General features: G+C 41.3%; 2 protein-coding genes across 3 annotated transcripts; one reads left to right on the top strand and one right to left on the bottom strand.

Moving 5' to 3' along the window:
• Positions 1 to 131: 131 nt before the first annotated feature.
• Positions 132 to 8,153, bottom strand: LOC146697253 (putative aminopeptidase W07G4.4). Its single transcript, XM_085475895.1, has 16 exons — positions 7,843 to 8,153; positions 7,008 to 7,049; positions 6,831 to 6,921; positions 5,976 to 6,124; positions 5,764 to 5,872; positions 5,348 to 5,475; positions 5,181 to 5,280; positions 4,909 to 4,984; positions 4,737 to 4,822; positions 3,976 to 4,080; positions 3,662 to 3,737; positions 3,467 to 3,585; positions 3,298 to 3,381; positions 1,886 to 1,943; positions 724 to 905; positions 132 to 633 (listed from the first exon to the last, which is right to left on the bottom strand). Exons 1-16 carry the CDS (start codon positions 7,851 to 7,853, stop codon positions 499 to 501), a joined length of 1,551 nt encoding a protein of 516 aa, XP_085332021.1. The 5' UTR covers positions 7,854 to 8,153; the 3' UTR covers positions 132 to 498.
• A 154-nt stretch (positions 8,154 to 8,307) lies between these two features.
• On the top strand, positions 8,308 to 17,674 carry fahd2a (fumarylacetoacetate hydrolase domain containing 2A). 2 transcript variants are annotated; one of them, XM_085475897.1, is made up of 8 exons: positions 8,308 to 8,418; positions 9,749 to 10,014; positions 10,256 to 10,472; positions 11,495 to 11,554; positions 11,645 to 11,807; positions 14,326 to 14,434; positions 14,937 to 15,024; positions 17,101 to 17,674. In XM_085475897.1, exons 2-8 carry the CDS (start codon positions 9,749 to 9,751, stop codon positions 17,161 to 17,163), a joined length of 966 nt encoding a protein of 321 aa, XP_085332023.1. In that variant the 5' UTR covers positions 8,308 to 8,418; the 3' UTR covers positions 17,164 to 17,674. The 2 variants fall into 2 exon arrangements, with proteins under 2 accessions (XP_085332023.1, XP_085332022.1); XM_085475896.1 differs by having other exon boundaries at positions 8,418 to 8,481.
• The last annotated feature ends 1,324 nt before the right edge of the window (positions 17,675 to 18,998 follow it).

Here is an 18,998-nt window from a genome sequence, read left to right as displayed (position 1 = left end):
TAGGATTTTCCAGTTTAAAAAAAAAATAAAAATAAAAATCCATCACTTCCTTTTTTATTTTAAACTTGGTCCAAAGGCAATAAAAAATGGGGCTTCCTCCTTGTAAGAAAACAAGTTACGTTGAGAGAACACAAAGACCTCAAAAACCTTTTTATTGATGAAGTACTTGGTTTGACAAGCACATGGTGTCACAAATTACACAAATCACATCTAAAGTCTGGTGCATACATACAGGCACACATAGAAAAGGATGTTACGTTTGCACGGCCATTTAACCCCTGAGAATGTACTGATTCAGGCCACTTGACAGGCTGGTTTGACACTTGATTCGGATATGAAGCAGCAAACAGTCTTACAGAAAAGCAGTCTGAGGTATTAATTCATGTCAAACAGGACAGATTATTTTTAATTTTTTAAGTGCTGTAGCAGGTGTTTCTTTTGTAATTGGATGGGAAGAAATTTGTGCAGGGTTTAAGTGCAGAGACTAAATTTCTCTGTTTAGAGATCAGAGAGTATGTAGTTGGTTGCCATGGTGACGATTGGGGCTCCTGTTGGTACACCTGGGAAAGGACCGCTGGACCCGGCGATGTCAATGTGGGAGTACGGCAGAGGGGCTTCAGAATCCACGCCGTGCTGTGGTGGGCACGCACAAGGTAACACAGGTCATTCCACACGAATGCACACATTTCACATGAATAGCAGATGAATAAAATCAGCAAGCACCTTGTCAAGTCCTGAAGCCATGATGAGGAAAGCTGCAGGTGTCTGATGTCCTCGAGGTGTAGCAGAGGACGGCAGGTTGTTGCACTGCAGGATGTCCTCGTACTCAGACTGGCCCTTGTGGAACTCATAGTCCTCGCGCCTGATAGTAGACACCTCAAACAAATCGCCCAGCACCTCTCCGGCTGCAAGGGAGAAGGCCATGTATTAGTGTAAATCAAAGGCAGCGTTCTGCCAACTGAAGGCAACATTGTGCTAGTATAGGAGAAGGTAGGGTCATTTCACAGAATGAAAGTCACAGCAGACATTATCAGTGGTATCTTGCAGCTGCCCCTCAGTTAACATCAGTGGTTCCAGCTATGAGATCAGCAGGTTTATAGTGGTGTGGGCTGAATGCATGAAACAGGAACAAGATAGGACCCTGCACTGGTGGAAAGAGGTTTATGAAGCAATGTGCTTTTACTTCTTTTCAAGTATTTGCAATTCTTACAATAGCAGCATCTGCTGGGAAAACGGTAGTACTGCAATTTTATGAAAGCCTAAACTACAAAAACGTGCTAGGCCAACAGGAGTGGTCTCACTGACAATATCATTATAATTTGCTCCAATAATAGTTACACCGAAAAAAAGAAGTTAAAAGCTGTTGAAAACATAGATTCTAAAGAGGTCACATGATTCAATTTATATATAAATAAGCTTTGAAAGGCTGCCCTGTTTTAGACAGTCTGTGTAAAGATCTGGGAAGATTTTTCTAATTAATTAGACCCTAAATCAGGTCCCATAAATCTGTAGTCTGCACTAAAGTTATGTCTTAACTGAGTTCGATGCAAACATAATTCATTTTTTAAAACATATTGAAATCCAATTAACCAAAGTATCTGAGTAAATATGCAGCAATCAAGGAGTCCATTCATTGAATAATGGTTTTAGCTGTAATTGAAATGAGCAGAACAGAGTAATTCAAAGCATCATCTGTACAGTTAAAATAACTAAAGGACTGGTTATTCGGCGTTTCCTCTGTCAGTGAAGTTGTCTTGGCTGTTTTGGTTTGTACACCTGGCAAAACAGGTGAACTAACTCAACTGTTAACAAAATGATTCAGCTCCAGCTGAAAGAGCTGGAGAAGCCTTAGGTAAGTAGATCTATAATTGTAAATATTTCTCACCTTTCTGCCACTGAGCAGCGTTCCCGCTGCGATGGGCTGGTCCGTTATCCATGATGATCTAAATCAAAAAGTTCCAAACTTAACTTAGTACAACAATGATGATTAAAACACTGCTCTTATTTTTTTTTTTCCTATCATAAAGGAGGGGTCACAGATTCTTTGTTTCATTTAGCTCAGAATTCAGACTGTTACTGTTTATGTACCACAACAACAAATTTAGGTCAGATTTCTAAATGCCAACTTGATTACAAAGAGATTATGAGTAAAATCCATGCTTTTCTCAATACGCATCACCTGACTAGTTTAGATGATCTTAAAAACAAACTGGGAAACTGATTTGGGAGAATCTACCTCAGACCCAACTGGGCAAACTGTAGTCCAGTTTAAACTTGTACATAGTGGTCATTGGTCTGCTGATCATCGTGTGACTGATGCGGAGGATCCTGACCACTGTTGTATGTTTTGGCTTGTTTTCTAAAATGTGGACAAACAGCACATCCATCTCCATTGATTTCACCGTTTGGGGTGGCCCCATTAGATATCTCTCTAAGTGAACGTGACTGCCTTCTTATCTCTGTTGGCTAGAAGGCTCACTCTCTCTCCATGGAAGGATTTGTTGTCAAGTGCTTCCTCACAGAGGGTTGTTTTCCTCTCTTATTACTGTAGGTCTTTACCTCGTAATATAAAGCATCTTGAGGCGACTGCTTTTGTGATTTGGCACTGTATAAATAAATCTGAATTGAATTAAATTAGATCAGATACAACACATTTTATGTTACCTGGCAACCATTTATATAATTTGTATAGTATAAGCATGGAAGCTGTCATTACTAACACAGAGCAGTATTGGTGTACTGAATGCATGTGACAGAATGACAACATATTTTTATACACGATTGAGTAAATATGTTAATGTCTGACTATATTCATATCCTTGATCTGGTTTTCTAGGGGTAGGGTGGGTTGGGTTTGAGGAATGTGTTCAGACTGTTTTTTGTTTTGTATTGATAAAAAAAATTAGTTACAATAGTGCATGCTCATTTTAAACATTGCCAAAGTAGTTAGTGTATGCATAAGAAACCCTGTAAGCCAAAAGCTCCATCTTCAGATTACTCTAAACAATCTGTTTTATTATTTATTTATTAACTTTAGGCTACAAGTCAGTGAGAGCAGATGTCCTCCGTATGTTCAGCTCAGGCACGCTGTTCTGGCCGTGAGCACAGAAGTCCCATTAGCCTGTTGTTCAAACCTTCTGTTTGCAAGGAGCACTCAATCAAAAGAAATTTGTTTTAAAGAGAGAGCAGCTATAACTGCTTGAGGCTTTACATAAATGGTTCATTTCAACTGTTAAACATGCTCTTGAATAAAAACACAGCTCTTGAAGATATTGTCTGAGTTTCAGCAGTACTCACAGAGTAGTTGGGTCCCATGGCTCTGATGGCGTGACCAGTCAGAGTGGCGATAGTAAACAGCTGCGGAGAAACTTCATTTACTGCCTGTGTGGAGAGCAGAGGTAAGGTCACGCTGGGAAGGAATGCAACTGAAAACTAACAGCTAAAGATGTCTCCCGAGCTTTCCGACCTTCTCCTTCATCTCGCAGAGCAGGTCGACCATCACCATACGACCCTCGGCATCAGTGTTTCCCACTCTCACCCTACGACCCGCACGGGAAACCACCAGCTCATCCGCCACGTAGCAATCTGAGTAAAATCAAAAAATGTCAGCTGACGAGACTCCACAGAAATATTGTGGAAAAACAAATGGAAGCCCACTGACCTGCACCCACGCTGTTCCTCACCATGGCCATCACGCCAACAACCTTCAGGTGCTGTGGCTTCAGCTGGGCTATGATCTGAAGTACAAGAGGAGTTTCAAAAGTTTCACTCCCCCATTTAAAATGTATCAAATCTCAGTATGTATAGCGGCCCTCTGAAGACTGCAGGGAGGCGAAATATTCACCTCTGTGCATCTAATAAGGTTTTTATTAACGGTGACTCAGCAGCGTGCAGAGCTGATTTATAGCCGAGTCACAAGTGATGAATATTTATTCCAAGTATTTATTGTTCAGGTGCAAAGAGGCGATTATTCACCTGGAAGAAGCCAGCGACAGCAGCAGCTCCACACTTGTCCCTGTGCATCCCGGCCATGACGCCACCAGCCTTGATGTCTGCTCCACCGGTGTCGTAGGTGATACCCTGGAAACGCCACATCAGAGGCACATTTGCTGACTAAGTACAAACGAATACCCGCCACTTCTTTCTGATTTCCTACCTGACACCTTCCTGCATGCCATTCTTCCTGTTAACTCCCATAATAATCAAACACTGTTACGAATCAATAATATATGCATCTGCGCCTCTATGGTGTTTACCAGATTGGATATGTAATGTAGTAAACAATCTACACCCTACATACAGTTCTAGCCCATCTGTCAACACAACCTGGCAACTCACAGCCAATTTAAGCAGTTAAGTGTTCAGCAAATCTGTGTAACACTGAAGAAACTAGCTCTCTGTTTTAGCTGGTGCTAAACTCTGAACATGCCGTAAGAGAGACATTTTAATCTGGATAAATACACTTTTGATCATAAGCTTATATCTGCTCATTGTGGGCATGAAGTTAGTCAGTGCCATGGGCTCTGAGGTTAAATGGTGTAACATTCATATTTTATATGACTATATGATATTTGAGGGGGTTTTCATTTTGGGTTTAATATCATCTTGTAGGGTCTCAACTTCATAATATGAAGTACATTGGGCTGACTATTGTAATGATCTGGTGTTATATGAATAATATTTAAATAAAGCGATTTAATTGGTTCAAGAGCAGACACGTAAGAGTGTAGTCTCACCTTTCCCACCAACATGAGCGTCTTTTCGATCGGCCCCTCTCCGCAGTACTGCAGTTTGACGACTCGGGCCTGGTGACGGGGTACACCTGTAAAAGAAGAAAACATTAAATCAGTTTGATAGCTTTAAAAAAAAACCCCATCTTAACAGCTTTGTGGGTCAGTGGCATCTTACTGTTGGCACAGCGGTTGACCGCAGCCAGGCACGGATACTCTTTCTCCAGAGTCTTCAGGTCGCTCACCACTTCAACCTGACGGTGAACAAACGCAGAGGTTTGAGGTGAGAAAACGTGGATTAAACTGTCACAGAAGAACCAAAGATAAATTTAAAAAAAAAAAAAAAAAAAAAAAAAAAAGTTGTAGACTGAAAATCAACAAAAATTCCAAATTCTGAATTTTTCTTAAAAAACAAAAGCAGAATATAGATGTAATAATACTCGTTCTTACCTTCACAGGGCTGTCTTTAAAGAGTTCCTGGACGTAATCAGCCACACGAGGAGCAGCCATACGTTCAGGGTCTGATCCACCGATGTCACGGTACGCCAGTCTGAGGGGGCCAAATGTGGTCAGCTTAGGAAACGTGTGCAGACAATGAGTTCAAGTATCTGACTCACCTCCCATTCTCCAGAGCATTAGCCAGCTCCACCAGCTTTGTTCCCCGAGCCTCTTCCGCTGCCCACAGTCCCAGAACACACACCTTGTGGTCATTTTTTTTCACGTTGCTCTCTCTCACTTCAAGAGGCTTTTGGGCACAAAGAGGGTGAATGAGTGTCCTTTTTGCACACAGATACGTTTTCTTGTTTTTAATTCATGGCTCCATACAGGGAAACTATCTGAATACAATTTCTAAACTTGGCCACAGCATCATTATGATTGCGGACAGCGTCTCTAGAGTGACTGTGTGTAGTGTCTGCAGCTGCTTGTGTCCACCTCACACACCTTTCGATTTCCATACATGGATGATAGCACTTATACACTAAACCTGTCATTACTGGCAAACGGTAAACCATCAATCAAGATATTTTCTCACCATGTAGAGTGCATGAAGGGCTCCGAGCGCAGCCACCAAGGTGTTGTTCTTGTAGTCTGCGTGTGGAGGGCACACCAGCAGGGGGCGCTGCATGCCAGCTTTTAAGGCACTGAAAGGGCAAACAGACACCACATGAGGTAAGAAACATGGAAGTAAACCAGCAATTCAAGTCAAAGAAGGAGAAGAAAAAAAGTCAGCTGCCTTCAACTGACCGCTGGATCCCGTTGACTGCTGCATCACTGAAGCGCCTGATGTCATCGTAGTCGCGGTTTACGGGGCCGGTGGAGGCAAACACCAAGCGGTTACCAGGAAGGCCAGGGACCTTGATGACCACCACCTCCTCCCCCAGACCGCTGTCCACCTAGAATCACCACAAAGCACAATGCATCAGTAGAGGGCAGTAGTAGTACCATGACTGCAGGACGTCACTGTCACACTGAGGTTTAGAGGGCAGGCAATTTCAGGTCCTTCAATGCAGCTGCTCACATCCATCACACTTCCTTAACTTCTTACTGTCACAGTAACATAAGAGACTGTGTGATGCTTTTTCACACTAATGTAGCAGGAATGACAACAAGATATAATGACGAATATCTGCTAAAACTGTGCTGATTTAATAAAGTGATTGTTTAAATCTAATATAATGTAGCTTAAATTGAGATTATTGTTTGGTTTGTGGATCTTGTGATTACCAATCACTTGGTTCAATTTAAGATGATTTAATTTCATTTGGCCCTTTATTTGCTTTGGTGACGCCCTTATAGAAAGTTTCAGACAAGGTTTAAATGTGAAAGTGTTTTTCCATCAGATTTGGAATGCCCTGCCCGATGAGATCAGCCAGCCATGACTTGCTTTCTTTTTCATTAAGTTTGTAACAATTCTCCAAGGACATAAAACATGAAAATATACTGACACGTACCTTTTTTCTCCTTATTTTAACTTCTCCTCAAGTTTATTTTAATGTGGTCTTATTTGTTTAACCCTATTGTTTTAATCCAGCTTCTATGCCCATCTTTTGCACAACTGCAAGCAAATATATAGTCGAAAGAAGAGAGTCGGACTCTTACAGCACTGTAGTCCTGCAGTGGGGCTTTCAGGGACTCAAGTTCAGAGGGCAGGGATTCATGGCTCTGGGTCACTAAAACAATCCCATCAAAACTAGAAAGAAGAAACAAACGGTCTTTTAAGAAAATCAAAAGAATAAAAACTGACAGTCAAAGAGGAAGTGGGGCCCTGATACTTACTTCTGGTTCCTGAGGTCGCTCGTCCATTGGATGGGCTGGACGCTGGAGAGAGAAACTGCAATGTCAGCAGAGCCTAACACGATATCTCAGAAGACAGAGTTGCACAATCAGTCTTTTATAATGCAGGCTACTGATAAAAAAAAAGTGGGCCAAGGTTCTGTGTTGTCTACAGCTGCTAAGGAGTGTCACACAATACATTTCCTGTGGCGGTAAACACGTTTAGACTTTGGTTGTCCATGCAACTTGAAGCCAGAAATCTTGTTGCTTGAGCTAAAATGACTGTCTCCAGACCAAATAACCTGCGCTTTACAGGGAATAAAATGCTCACGAGACTGACTCATTTCACATGAGTCAGATACTTCTGGCATCATATGACGCTTAGAAGAAGTAACCGAAAATGAAAACTAGATATGAATAAATATCTGCAAGCAGGATGGTAGGTTCGGATTTATCCACATTTTAACTAAATAAATAACACGTAAAACAATAAATTCAATATCACGCAGCTGTGTGCAAAGCCAGTTAAACACGTGCTTAAACAAGTAATCACACTCACAGCAATATCATTACTACTACTTACGACTACTTAAAACTACGCGTTTATGTGAGACACGTGGATTAATATGGCCTCCTTTTTGCTATATTACCACTCTGACTTATTGCATTAAGTTTATATTACAGTAAAATATATCTTATTTTCACAGCCTGCTATTTGTGGGTTAAAATACAAAAACATGTTGAAATTGGATCCGATTCTGCGCATGCGGCAGAAAGCTGCACGTCAGAAAACCGTTAAATTAGCCGTTTTGAATTTTAAATAAAACGTAAATACTACCTGGTGCACATTTTCTGTCGTCTTGCTCTGCTACCTTCAGGATGAAAAGCCTAAATGATCCTTCCTACACCGGTTAGGAATTGGTCACATGATCCACTCACGCTGCCTTCAGGGACTTCCGTAGCTGCAAGATAAAGACAAGCTTAGCCGTAAAGTGCTTTTTGGGTCGGCTAATAAAGGCAGCTTTGACACTAAACGGCTGGTTTCAGTGTGTGGTTAAGCAGCAAAATTATGTGCTGTAAATTTATTTCGTGTTTTGTTGTAGAAAATGTCTAAATTTAAGTTAGCCAGGCCGCCAAATTTCCTACTGTACTTCAAGACACAATAAGGACACAGCAGGGATTTGTAGTTTCTACTTCCGATTCATTAAAAAGCCAAAAGCTCAATTTAGATGATTACATCACACATATATATTAATTACAACTAGCAATGATATAAATGATAATCGTGGCTGCACTCCGTCGCTGGCTGAGTGATTTATCTCGCTTTGGACGAGACTGAGCTGACGGACTACAAACGCTAACCGGAAGTAGCTAAAAGTAGTGTTTTCTGTGCAGAGCTGCAAAAACTGCGGAGGTGAGTATTGACTGAAGGCAGTGCAAAGGTCGAAGTGGAAGCAGTAGGTGTCACGGTTGTTCTGTAAGTGTTTTAGTATAAAATAAGAGTTAAAAATGATTTTAAAAAAAATTCCGAGATAAGCAAATCATCCCAGGCTGCAGGTACCGTTTCTAGGGACAGAAGCTGCACAGAGAAGCTGCTTTTTCCACCGTGGTTACAACTTGCAGCTCTATTACAATGCGACAGCGGGAGATAATTACGTGTTATTATTTTGTGCAGATTAGCGAACTTAATTTGCACTTGCTCCATTATGGCAGCCGGTTCTCAGAAAAGTTAGGGTTCACGCAAGTTTTAAGAGTTTAAGGAGTTTAGACTGAGGCATTAAAAGTCAGAATCTGGAGAATATTAGAAAAGTAGTGCATGACAGAATCGTTGCACTGCATTATAAACGGAAACTGATGATATACTAGGATTTCCCACACAGCTAGCGCTATAGTTTACATAGAATGGTCAGAAATAGAGGGGGAAACAATCCAGTCATATTAGGCAGGTCTCTGGGGGAAAATGCCTTATTTTCTTTAAATCAAATATCCAGTCATTGTTCAGCTGTGGCTCAGGTGGTCTACTGTCGGTGGATTTCGATATCTCAGACTAAAGCTTAGTGTCAGTCTTAATTGGAGTGTAAATGTGTGTGTGAATGTTAGATAGAAGTCACTTACATTTAAAAGAGTGTGTGTGTGTGTGTGTGTGTGTGTGTGAGTGAGAATGAGACATGCTGACTGACTGCTCAAGAAAAGTAGAAAATGGTAGTGGTCACCAGTGCTACACTACAGCCTCCTAGTAGCTGCACCTTTAATATAAATGTTAAAATCCTAGGTGATTTTCAGAAAACGACCACATTCTTAAGTTTTCATATTCACAAACTTGGGTGTCCATGACGCCCGGCCTTGTGCAGCATGAACAAGTCCATTTACCATTTATTAACCAAGGTGTATACTGAAGAACTTCTGTGCACAGCACACCTGAAGCAGCAGCAGCAGCATATCACACCAGGCGCCGCTCCTGTCAGCTAACAACAGGAAAATGAAGCTATAGTCCTCCATCTTATTTCTCTAATCCAATTCAAGGCTACAGTTGGGTCGGAGCCTATCCCAGTGAGAGTCACACTACACCATGGACAGGTCACCAATCTACCAGAGGGCTAACATATAGAGAAAAACGATTATTCATGTTTATTCACACAAAATCAGTTAAACTACCATCCATGTCTTTGGACTGTGCATTTGTTGAAGGATCAGGTATGACCTCTACTATCTGTTTCCACTTCCTCTTCTTCTCACACGAACAGATGAGACTTCCTCTTCGCTCCTTTTGCATCTTCAGGAGTGTAATCGCTCAGGGGCAAGCTGTGGACGTGCAGAGGCGAGGACTCAGCGGTGCAGCGATGCGTCTGGTGCAGTTTCGACGTCGTGGTGAAGAAGCAAGCATCAGGGTGGGAGTGGAGCAAGGTGAGGGGCACAGTGTGGTGGATTTGAAGGCATTTGACCCCTTGATGCCGTCAACAATGAGAGAGCTTCTGGAGCTGGGAGACAAGGGCCTGGAGTGTGCACAGAGGTATCAACAACTCTCTTCCATTAAGCCATTAATTAATACAGCCATACTATTGCCTTATGCTCCTTCTACTCAAATGACTCAATCATCAGCTTATTTGATTACACTCATCTCAAATCATCATCATTTTAATATTTTCAGTTAACACAATCTTCTTTCTCACATACGTCAACAAGCTTGGTCATCTGTTCAACTTCTGTTTTCCACATCATCTAAAACAAGTCTTCCTCATCATCATCCTCAGAGCTTTGGCGTCCGGTAAGTGTGTAGTAGACCGAGCAGACATCCAGCTGCTGTCTCCAGTGACAGGTCCAGAGAAGGTGGTATGTGTGGGTATGAACTACCGCGACCACTGCCTGGAACAAAATGCTCCAATCCCCAAAGAACCAATCATCTTCAACAAGTTTCCCAGCGCCATCACAGGGCCGTACGATGACATCATATTGCCCTCTGAGAGCCAGGTGAGGGCAAGACTGACAGAGGCCTTAATAGGAAGAACAATGCTAACTCAAAAGAAGTCAAAGTTATATCTAGAAAAAGACAAAAAATAAATAAAATTCTTGTAAGATGATTGTTGAAGATCTCTGAGCAAAAACCACCACAAGAGCTATCACCTCTAGCTTTTATCAGCCTTGACTTCAAACAAGCCTGAAATCTCCGCTCTTATTATCCAGAATTACTCCCAAAGGAGTAACACATCTAATGTAGCCTTACAGACGACACAGACCCACGTTATCTGCGTTAAAGGCAGTGTGGTGTGCAGATAATAAAGGTCATCTTTGTCATATTTTTCAAATGGGTTGTGTTGTTCCTTAGTTCAAACACCAGAACTAATGAAGAGACTGCATTGAGCTGATAATGTATGTTATCAAAGAGTCAGTGCACCCTGAGCTGTGTCTGTTTAGCCCAAGTCTGCACAGCTCACACACTTTGACCACTGCAGACAGACTGAAGTCAACTGCACGCGACCTTTTCTGCTGATCAGCAGCCTACATACTGATCTCAGAGTATGCGAATTGGATAGGATTGTGTAGAAGTGCATCTCTCTAGCTTTGAACTTCAAATCCCTTGAAAGTTGTCACATTAACATTTACTTTTAATGGAAAAATACTTTTACATGAGTGGTTAAAGGTTGAGTAGGTCACTGTTTAAAGTAGGAATCTGGTCTGGACAAGCCAGACTAGAGTGAAGAAAATACCAAAGTATTATAGAAAAGATTTGGGGGACTCCTTACGTTAGCCATTAAAAGTAGGCCCTGTGACATATTTCACATTTAGTGCCTGATTAAAATTTAACCAATCAAATTAATTCTTTTGTTTTCTTTGATAGATGTGAGCAGGACAATAATTTAACAGCACAACACTTGCATAAAAAAAAAAACAAGCTGTTTTTAGTATACTTTAATTTATTAATGCTAAAAAATACACATGTGATGCTTCTTGACGCCGTTTTTACATCATCTTGGCCTTTTGTGCGATTGAAGGAGGTGGACTGGGAGGTGGAGTTGGCCTTTGTGATAGGACGAAGAGGAAAACACATCAAGGTCAGCATCACAGCATCAATGAAGGCCGCGGTGCTTTCACGCTTGGCGAAGCAGCTGTTCTGACTTGATTTCCACTCCTCTTTCTATTAGGAGGAAGACGCTCTCTCCTACGTGGCCGGGTTCACCGTGGCCAATGACGTCAGCGCTCGTGACTGGCAGATGAAGCGTAACGGGAAGCAGTGGCTTCTAGGAAAGACATTTGACAGCTTCTGTCCTCTCGGCCCAGCCTTAGTAACCACTGACACCGTGACAGGTGAGAGAACGAGCATCCGCAGCAGGAAGCGTGAGGCTGAAAGGGGGAATTAAAGACAATCTGGTGACTCATGCAATTATCTGTGATTCCGTACGCCAGCAGCTTCACCGAGTTAACAAGCTGCAATTCAGTGAGGAAATGTTGTTTTTGTAGCTGATGGGAGCAGCATGAAAGCCCCAACCAGATGATAATGGTAACCATTAGGATTTCTAAAGGCTAAAAACATTCTTGTCAAATGTGGGCCATCATGTTTACGATTCACCACGGTTTAATTTCTGCTACCAACGGTTTAATAACAAAACAAAGAAATTCTTACTTCTATATGCAGACTAGAATATTCCTGCATCACATCATAATATCCATTTTCAAAGATGAGATGTTCACATAAAAATGTCCCGCGATGATTTTTGTGCTTAACAGGCGATCATCGCTGATATTTGCTTTTGGGTTACGGCCATTATTTGAGCTGACAAGTAAAAAACTCGCGTAAGATACTATAAATGGTTATTGTTACATGCAGTTGTGAAACATTGGGTACACATTCAGTAGCTTGTAAAAAAACATCTTTAACTGCAATAAATCTTCATTATGTTCTGTATGATTTATTTTATTTTATTTTTTTTAATGAGCGCTACATTGTTGCTTCAGTTCATTCGTTCTGGCCGATCGTGGCTCAAGAGTTGGCAGTTCATCTTGTAATCGGAAGGTTGCCGGTTTGAGCCCCGGCTTGGACAGTCTCGGTCGTTGTGTCCTTGGGCAAGACACTTCACCCGTTGCCTACTGGTGGTGGTCAGAGGGCCCGGTGGCGCCAGTGTTCAGCAGCCTCGCCTCTGTCAGTGCGCCCCAGGGTGGCTGTGGCTACAATGTAGCTTACCATCACCAGTGTGTGAATGTGTGGATGACTGAATGTGTAAAGCGCTTTGGGGTCCTTGAGGACTAGTGAAGCGCTATACAAATACAGACCATTTACCATTCAGGCTTTCATTTGTGAATGTTACAAACGGCTCGTGGATGAAGACTAAATTTATTGAACTCAACAGTAAAGATGTAAATCCACATCAGTGCTGTAAAGCAGTCCGTATATGTCAGATGTTGTATGTGTGAATCACAGCTAAGCTGTAATATTGAAGTTTTTACAGATTTTTCACATTTGGTGTGACCAAAATTCACCAAAGTTAAATCAGCTCGAGCTCTCATTGGCGCTACATTCACAGATAATTTCTTGAGAACTGTGGATGCTAGACTGCTAACAAACAGACAAACAATCAGAACTGATGACATTCTCACTTTTTTCGGGGGAGAACAAAATAACCAAACGTTGTGATGTGGTGTGGAGATGGTGCAGGAGCAGAGCAGGGTAGCAGCGTGCCCACGTCTACGGAAGGTGACATTTAAATAGCCTCCGGATGGACCACAAGCCCAGATCATCACCCCTCCATCACTGTAGTTTAGAGCAGGGGTGGGCAACTCCAGGCCTCGAGGGCCGGTGTCCCTGCAGGTTTTAGATGTGTCCTTGAACCAACACAGCTGATTTAAATGGCTAAATTAGCTCCTCAACATGTCCTGAAGTTCTCCAGAGGCCTGGTAACGAACTAATCATGTGATTCAGGTGTGTTGACCCAAGGTGAGATCTAAAACCTGCAGGACACCGGCCCTCGAGGCCTGGAGTTGCCCACCCCTGGTTTACAGGGTGCTGATTTTACCAAACATGGTGCTGTGCATTACAGCCGGATGTCTCCACTTTTGTCTCATCTGGACATTGTTTCAGAAGTTTTTTGTTTATTGTTCAGATGCAACTTTGCAAAACTAAGCCGTGCTGACATGTCCTCTTCAGAGAGACGAGGCTTTTCTTTTATACAACACACTTGAAAAATGATTCAACACCGTCGCTGTCAAAGACCACGTCAGTCTAAGTTTAGTTAGAATGAAAATCGCTCTTTAAAGGTAGAGTGTGCTTGTCTGCCTGTTTGAAAATGATAATTACATAATTTTTATTATTAGTAATTACCCTCCACAAGTGTCGTTGTCCTCTTACTTTGGTTATTTGCGTGCAGGTAAAACAGAGGCAGCTGAGCAATTAAAACCCTCTACGGATGGGTGACAATTTAAAGGAAAAGCCTAGATGCTTGACCCCCCTGCAGGGAGAGGAGGTGGCTGTGTTATGCTGTCGGGGGCATTTTGAATGTATGAGTTTAGTCTGTGTAAACATCACTGCACAGAAGAAAGTTCTGAGTGATCACATGTATCCTATAGTGCACTGTTGAAAAGACAGTGCCCCCGTCTACAGGTCAGAAATGATATTTAAATGCTAAAACATAAAAACTGTTGTTATCCACGATGCAGATGTACTCTTGAAAAAATAATAGTGTGTTCATGACGGGTGGTCTAATAAATTTGTTTAGACTACTTTCCACCAGCTTCTTTAAAATAATAAAATTATTTCCCTACAAATTTGTCTCCTATCTTTAGGCCTAAAGTCACAAGTAGGAAACTACTTCATGTGTCATTTCTCCTTCAGATCCTCATAACTTGAGCATCCGCTGCCTGGTTAATGGAGACACGGTCCAGGACAGCAACACGGATCAGATCATCTTCAAGACAGCAGCGCTTGTCGCTTGGGTCTCAAAGTAAGTTCCATAAATGAGAAGTTCAGATACTGTGTGTTTATGTACTCATATACATAACAAAGTACTCTTTTCTGCTTGAGTAACTCAAGCTGAGAGTTCAGATTCCAGGAAGTTAAGAAATGAAGCCACAAAAAGTTGCCGACTCTGAGCTAAAATTACACGCTTCATTTAAGACTTATCCACCCCAACCGGCACCCTGACCAGCTGGAGCGTTCTCTGATCTGATTTGAGATTTTAAGACTACAACGCCTCTCCCACTCTCGCTCAACTTACTGGTGATAATGCCTGTGTTATTCTCTTAATAATGGCAGCCCACAGCACCTTTCACAGGATCTGTGCAGACAGCGGAATAATCTGTGGGAGATATTGTTTCGCATGCTCCGGCTTAATCTAAATTAATACTGAAATTATACTGCGCGACGACGAGAAAGAAAATCCTAATTTGCTGAAGTGATGGTAATTCTTCTGATATTCCACTCTGTGCTTTTTCCCCTATTGATAGGTTTGTGACATTGATTCCAGGCGATGTGTTTCTGACAGGAACTCCTCCAGGCGTGGGTGCATTTAGAAAGCCGCCCATCTTTCTCAAGGTGATTTTATAGTCTGACAAAAGTGAATTCGCAGCATGTACAGCTGGTCTGGACATGTTTTGTTACCAATGTGGTTTATGCCTCTATCAAACATGGTAAAAGTATTGAATAATGAGGTTGGTGTTTGCACAGGTAATATCTATCAGACTGCTTTTTCCCTTCTATTCTTATCTCTGTATGGTATCAAAGAAGGCTCGTTAACCCTCAGAAGTCTTACCCAAGAAGTGGCAGCAATATTGAAACCAGAGATTGTAGAAAGTCGGTGACATTCAAGAACTTTTGAGCCCAGTTCATGAAATCATGAAATGATCACCAATAAGTACAGGATACAGATGATTGACAGGGTACTAAATTAGAGCACAGGTGTCAACTCCAGTCCTCGAGGGCCAGTGTCCTGAAACCTTTACATGCATCCCTGCTGCAACACCTGAATAAATTTAGTAGATCATTAGCAAGACTCTTGAACTTGATTGCATGCTGAAGCAGCAATTCAGCCATTTGATTCATGCTACAGCAGCTCTTGAGTGAATGAACATGGTGCAATAAAAGCACTTTTTGAAGTACATTTTTCCAAACACTTACATATATATAAATGTGCTTGAGTAAACACACCTGAATAAAATTTACTAATTTTATTCAGGTGTGTTGCAGCAGAGACAGAAAAGTTTTAGGACACTGGCTCTCGAGGACTGTAGTTCAACACTCCTGCATTAGAGGGTTAGGAAGGTCGCTCACAACCAACCATCAGCAACAAAGTAATATGCAGGGCTCAAGTAATCAGAAGTGATAACAAGACCTTATCTCTAGGTTTTGGAAACAAAAGTCGACGTCAGACCAAATGTGAAAATCTGTAAAGAAAATTGTGTTACCCACAATTTTTTATGAGTCGTCTTCAAACTTCACAACAATATACCAGGCCTTGGGGGTCATGAGTACCTAGGTTGAATAAATATTTGACCATGAAAACATTTTTCAAGAAATCATAAATAATGAGTAACATATCACGTGAAAGGGCATAGAGGGAGCTGTATAACACACTTTATTTTTTCAATAACATCCTACGATGTCACAATGATAATATAACAGGCTGACATCATCATTTTGTAATAAAAACATAATAAAACATCAAAGTTGTAGTATAGCATTTGCCCTTTGGGGGCAGTTGTGCTCTCTGAGTGCTCTTGTTTTATTTGTTCCCTTATTGCTAAGATTTGGGAGAATAATTTAATAAAACACTACGGTATCAATTTCAAACTCCTACGCCGCCTCGTTCTCGAGTCATCGCATTCACAAACATGCGTGTCCACGACACCTGCTCATCCTGTGGGGCGATGGTAATACAGCATGAGCCGTACAGCTGAGGGGTGAAGAAAGAAAAAATGGCTCTTTCAGAGTACCTAAGTTGAGAATTTGGCTTCAGGTTAAATTTGAGGGTTGAAACTGATGATGATTTAAGATCTCAGAGGGTTAATGTTGTCATCTCAGGCGCTTACAGTCACGTGGAAAAGAAAGTCTCCTGTGATGACTTTCTTTTCCACGTGTGAGCACAGAATCTCCACACATCTGTTCAAACCTTTGGTTTACAAAGGTCGGCCAATCAGAATAAAGCCTTAGGTCACACATAAGTAAATTGATTGTAGACGACAGTAGGTCACTAATGGCCAGGCTCTGGTTGCCTAGGTAACCATCTAATGAACATGCCACTCCCTCATATGAGAAGCAGTGGTTTTGGATGTGAGGCCAGCAAAGCTGAGCCAACTCAGGACCTGCCTACTTAGCATTGCTAACACTTATTTTTTCTGTTGTTGCTGCAAGTCGCTTAATTTCATTGACATTTTGTGGTTGTTATATTGCTGCAAGGCTCTTCCTGGAGAAAGAAGCTAAAACAGAAAACAAAAATTAAACTGTGAATCAATGCAAAGCCACTTTAAGGCAAAGAATTTAAAAAACGTAGCTGAAAAGAGGCATAAAAGGACTATATTGTCCTTTCCCCCATTAATTACTAACAGATAATAAGGCAGTGATTTGAAATGTGTTTTTTTTAATTAAGTGTTAAAAAAAAATTTTTTCTTCCAGAAGGGGGACGTGGTGGAGTGCCAGATAGAACAATTAGGTTCTATAATCAACAAAGTGGTGTAAACCCTGGGAAGAGAATCCATGAATGAACATCAGCCGCTGAACTGCACCTTCTGATCACCCTCACAATGAATTACTATTCAAATAGTTTTTTTCCCCCTTTTACATAATGTGAAAAAACCATCAGGAGATATGTAAAACTCCCTGATGAATGTTTTATTCATGATACTTCAGTAATTGTGAGGAGAGAAAATGTGTTATTTTCTTTTACTACACAAAACAGAGTAATTATGTGACTCAACCTCAGAGTGATCACGAGCTGTAAAAAATACCCTCCGTCAGCAGCCGCCCACTCGTGCTGTGCAGAAGAAACCGTGAACCTACTGATTTTTCTTTTTATGTGAAAATAAAAAAGTATTTTGACACTGACGTAAAAAGTATTTCTAATTATGATTTAATATTCAGGATCAAAGACGTCAGTCAGAAGTGAAAGAACATCATCTTTCCCATAAAAGAAGGAAAACAGATTACTAGATGTGTGGAAATTAATGAAATTACAAAATGCTGCTTCCAACTGTGTGTTTTGTTTGTTTTTTGGTTTTTTTACTTCAATCTGTGTTTCGACTCATGTAGCAGCTTTTAAATATGTCTGACAGAGCTTCAAGGATGGATTCAGTGTACTTGTTTACAATTTGCAGCAGTGTGACATGTTGACATCCTCAAACTGGCAGCTACGTTTCGACCACTGTATCCCTTATAATTTGTAAACTGCTCCAGTTTAAGATTAGTTAGCTTTTTGTTGAACATATATGGTGCAAAGTGGAGTGCTTTGCAGCTCAGTGTCTCGCTAACCTCAAAATACCCTACAAAAAAACCTCAGCCTCAGGCAATCTTCACAAGTCACAGAGGAGATTTTCATCTCATCCAAGGATGTTACGTGATTGGTTTGTCTGTTTGCCAAGAGGATTACTAAACAAGTTATGAAAAGATCTGCATGAAAGTGTTTACTGAAGGCGGGGATTGGCCCAAGATAAACCTTTGGAGTTAATCTGGATCCACGAGTTTGTGGAAGGACCCTTTAAAGGAAATTTTGGAGACACTGTTTGAAGTTCTTGAGAAAACAAACTAACCCAGATCCATCTATTATTCTGGATCCACAGCCTCACTTCATGCGCAGTGCAGAGGGAATCTTCAGCACTCTTCTAGTTTTTTATTATGAAGACTAAAGGAACACCTCGAATATGAAATCAGACTTACATATTCACAGAAATTAATGGAAAAAATGCTAAATTAGTTCACCCCCACTGGCAACTGTATAATAATTATAATAACTCAGAAAAAAAGTATTTTGCATCGTCTGAATTGCGACTTCAAAATGCCACAGCCAATCAATCCCTATCCTGTTTTTTGTTTGTTTTTAAAGGTGTTCATGATTTTCTTTTTTCCACGTGAGAGCAGCTCACATGGAAAACAGTCCTCAAAACTCACATTTCTTATTATGCAAATCCTCTTTTTTAAGTCTCGGTAGCTGCTCTTAAACAGATACTCAAACGCAAACCTTCTAATTTAATTTCTGTTCCGAGTGGGCCACGGCTACAGGCCAGTTCCACAACTATTTAGGACTCAGTATCCTCAGCTCAACACTAGAGGGCAGTAGATTCTCACGGCCGATGGCAGCTCAACCACTGCGGCTGTGGTCTGTGCTCGCTGAAGGAGTAAAAACAGCTGCACTGGCATGTGACTGTACAAACAGTCAGCTGTGAACGCCAAAATACAGAGGCCTCCAAGTCCCCATTAAAGCAAGCCATCGATTTGTCTCTGCATCTTAATGTCAAAAGGTCTACGTGAGACATACAGACTCTCCAGAGGTCTGACTCAGCACTGAATGATCTATGTCC

Source organism: Copadichromis virginalis, linkage group LG12, assembly GCF_057382275.1.
Source record: "Copadichromis virginalis isolate Kocher_CV1m ecotype Utaka linkage group LG12, C_Virginalis_male_GT1.1, whole genome shotgun sequence".
NCBI lineage: Eukaryota > Metazoa > Chordata > Actinopteri > Cichliformes > Cichlidae > Copadichromis > Copadichromis virginalis.
The sequence above is the reverse complement of the archived record's forward strand: the minus strand, read 5'-3'. Positions and strand labels throughout refer to the sequence as shown.

Coding starts and splice junctions, on each gene's coding strand:
- LOC146697253 (XM_085475895.1), bottom strand. Junction 5,476..5,763: donor CCCTTCATGCACTCTACATG/GTGAGAAAATAT, acceptor TGTGCCCAAAAG/CCTCTTGAAGTGAGAGAGAG. Junction 3,586..3,661: donor GAGGAACAGCGTGGGTGCAG/GTCAGTGGGCTT, acceptor GATTTTACTCAG/ATTGCTACGTGGCGGATGAG.
- fahd2a (XM_085475897.1), top strand. CDS start 9,749: ATGAGACTTCCTCTTCGCTCCTTTTGCATCTTCAGGAGTGTAATCGCT. Junction 10,473..11,494: donor TATTGCCCTCTGAGAGCCAG/GTGAGGGCAAGA, acceptor GTGCGATTGAAG/GAGGTGGACTGGGAGGTGGA. Junction 11,555..11,644: donor GAAGAGGAAAACACATCAAG/GTCAGCATCACA, acceptor TCTTTCTATTAG/GAGGAAGACGCTCTCTCCTA.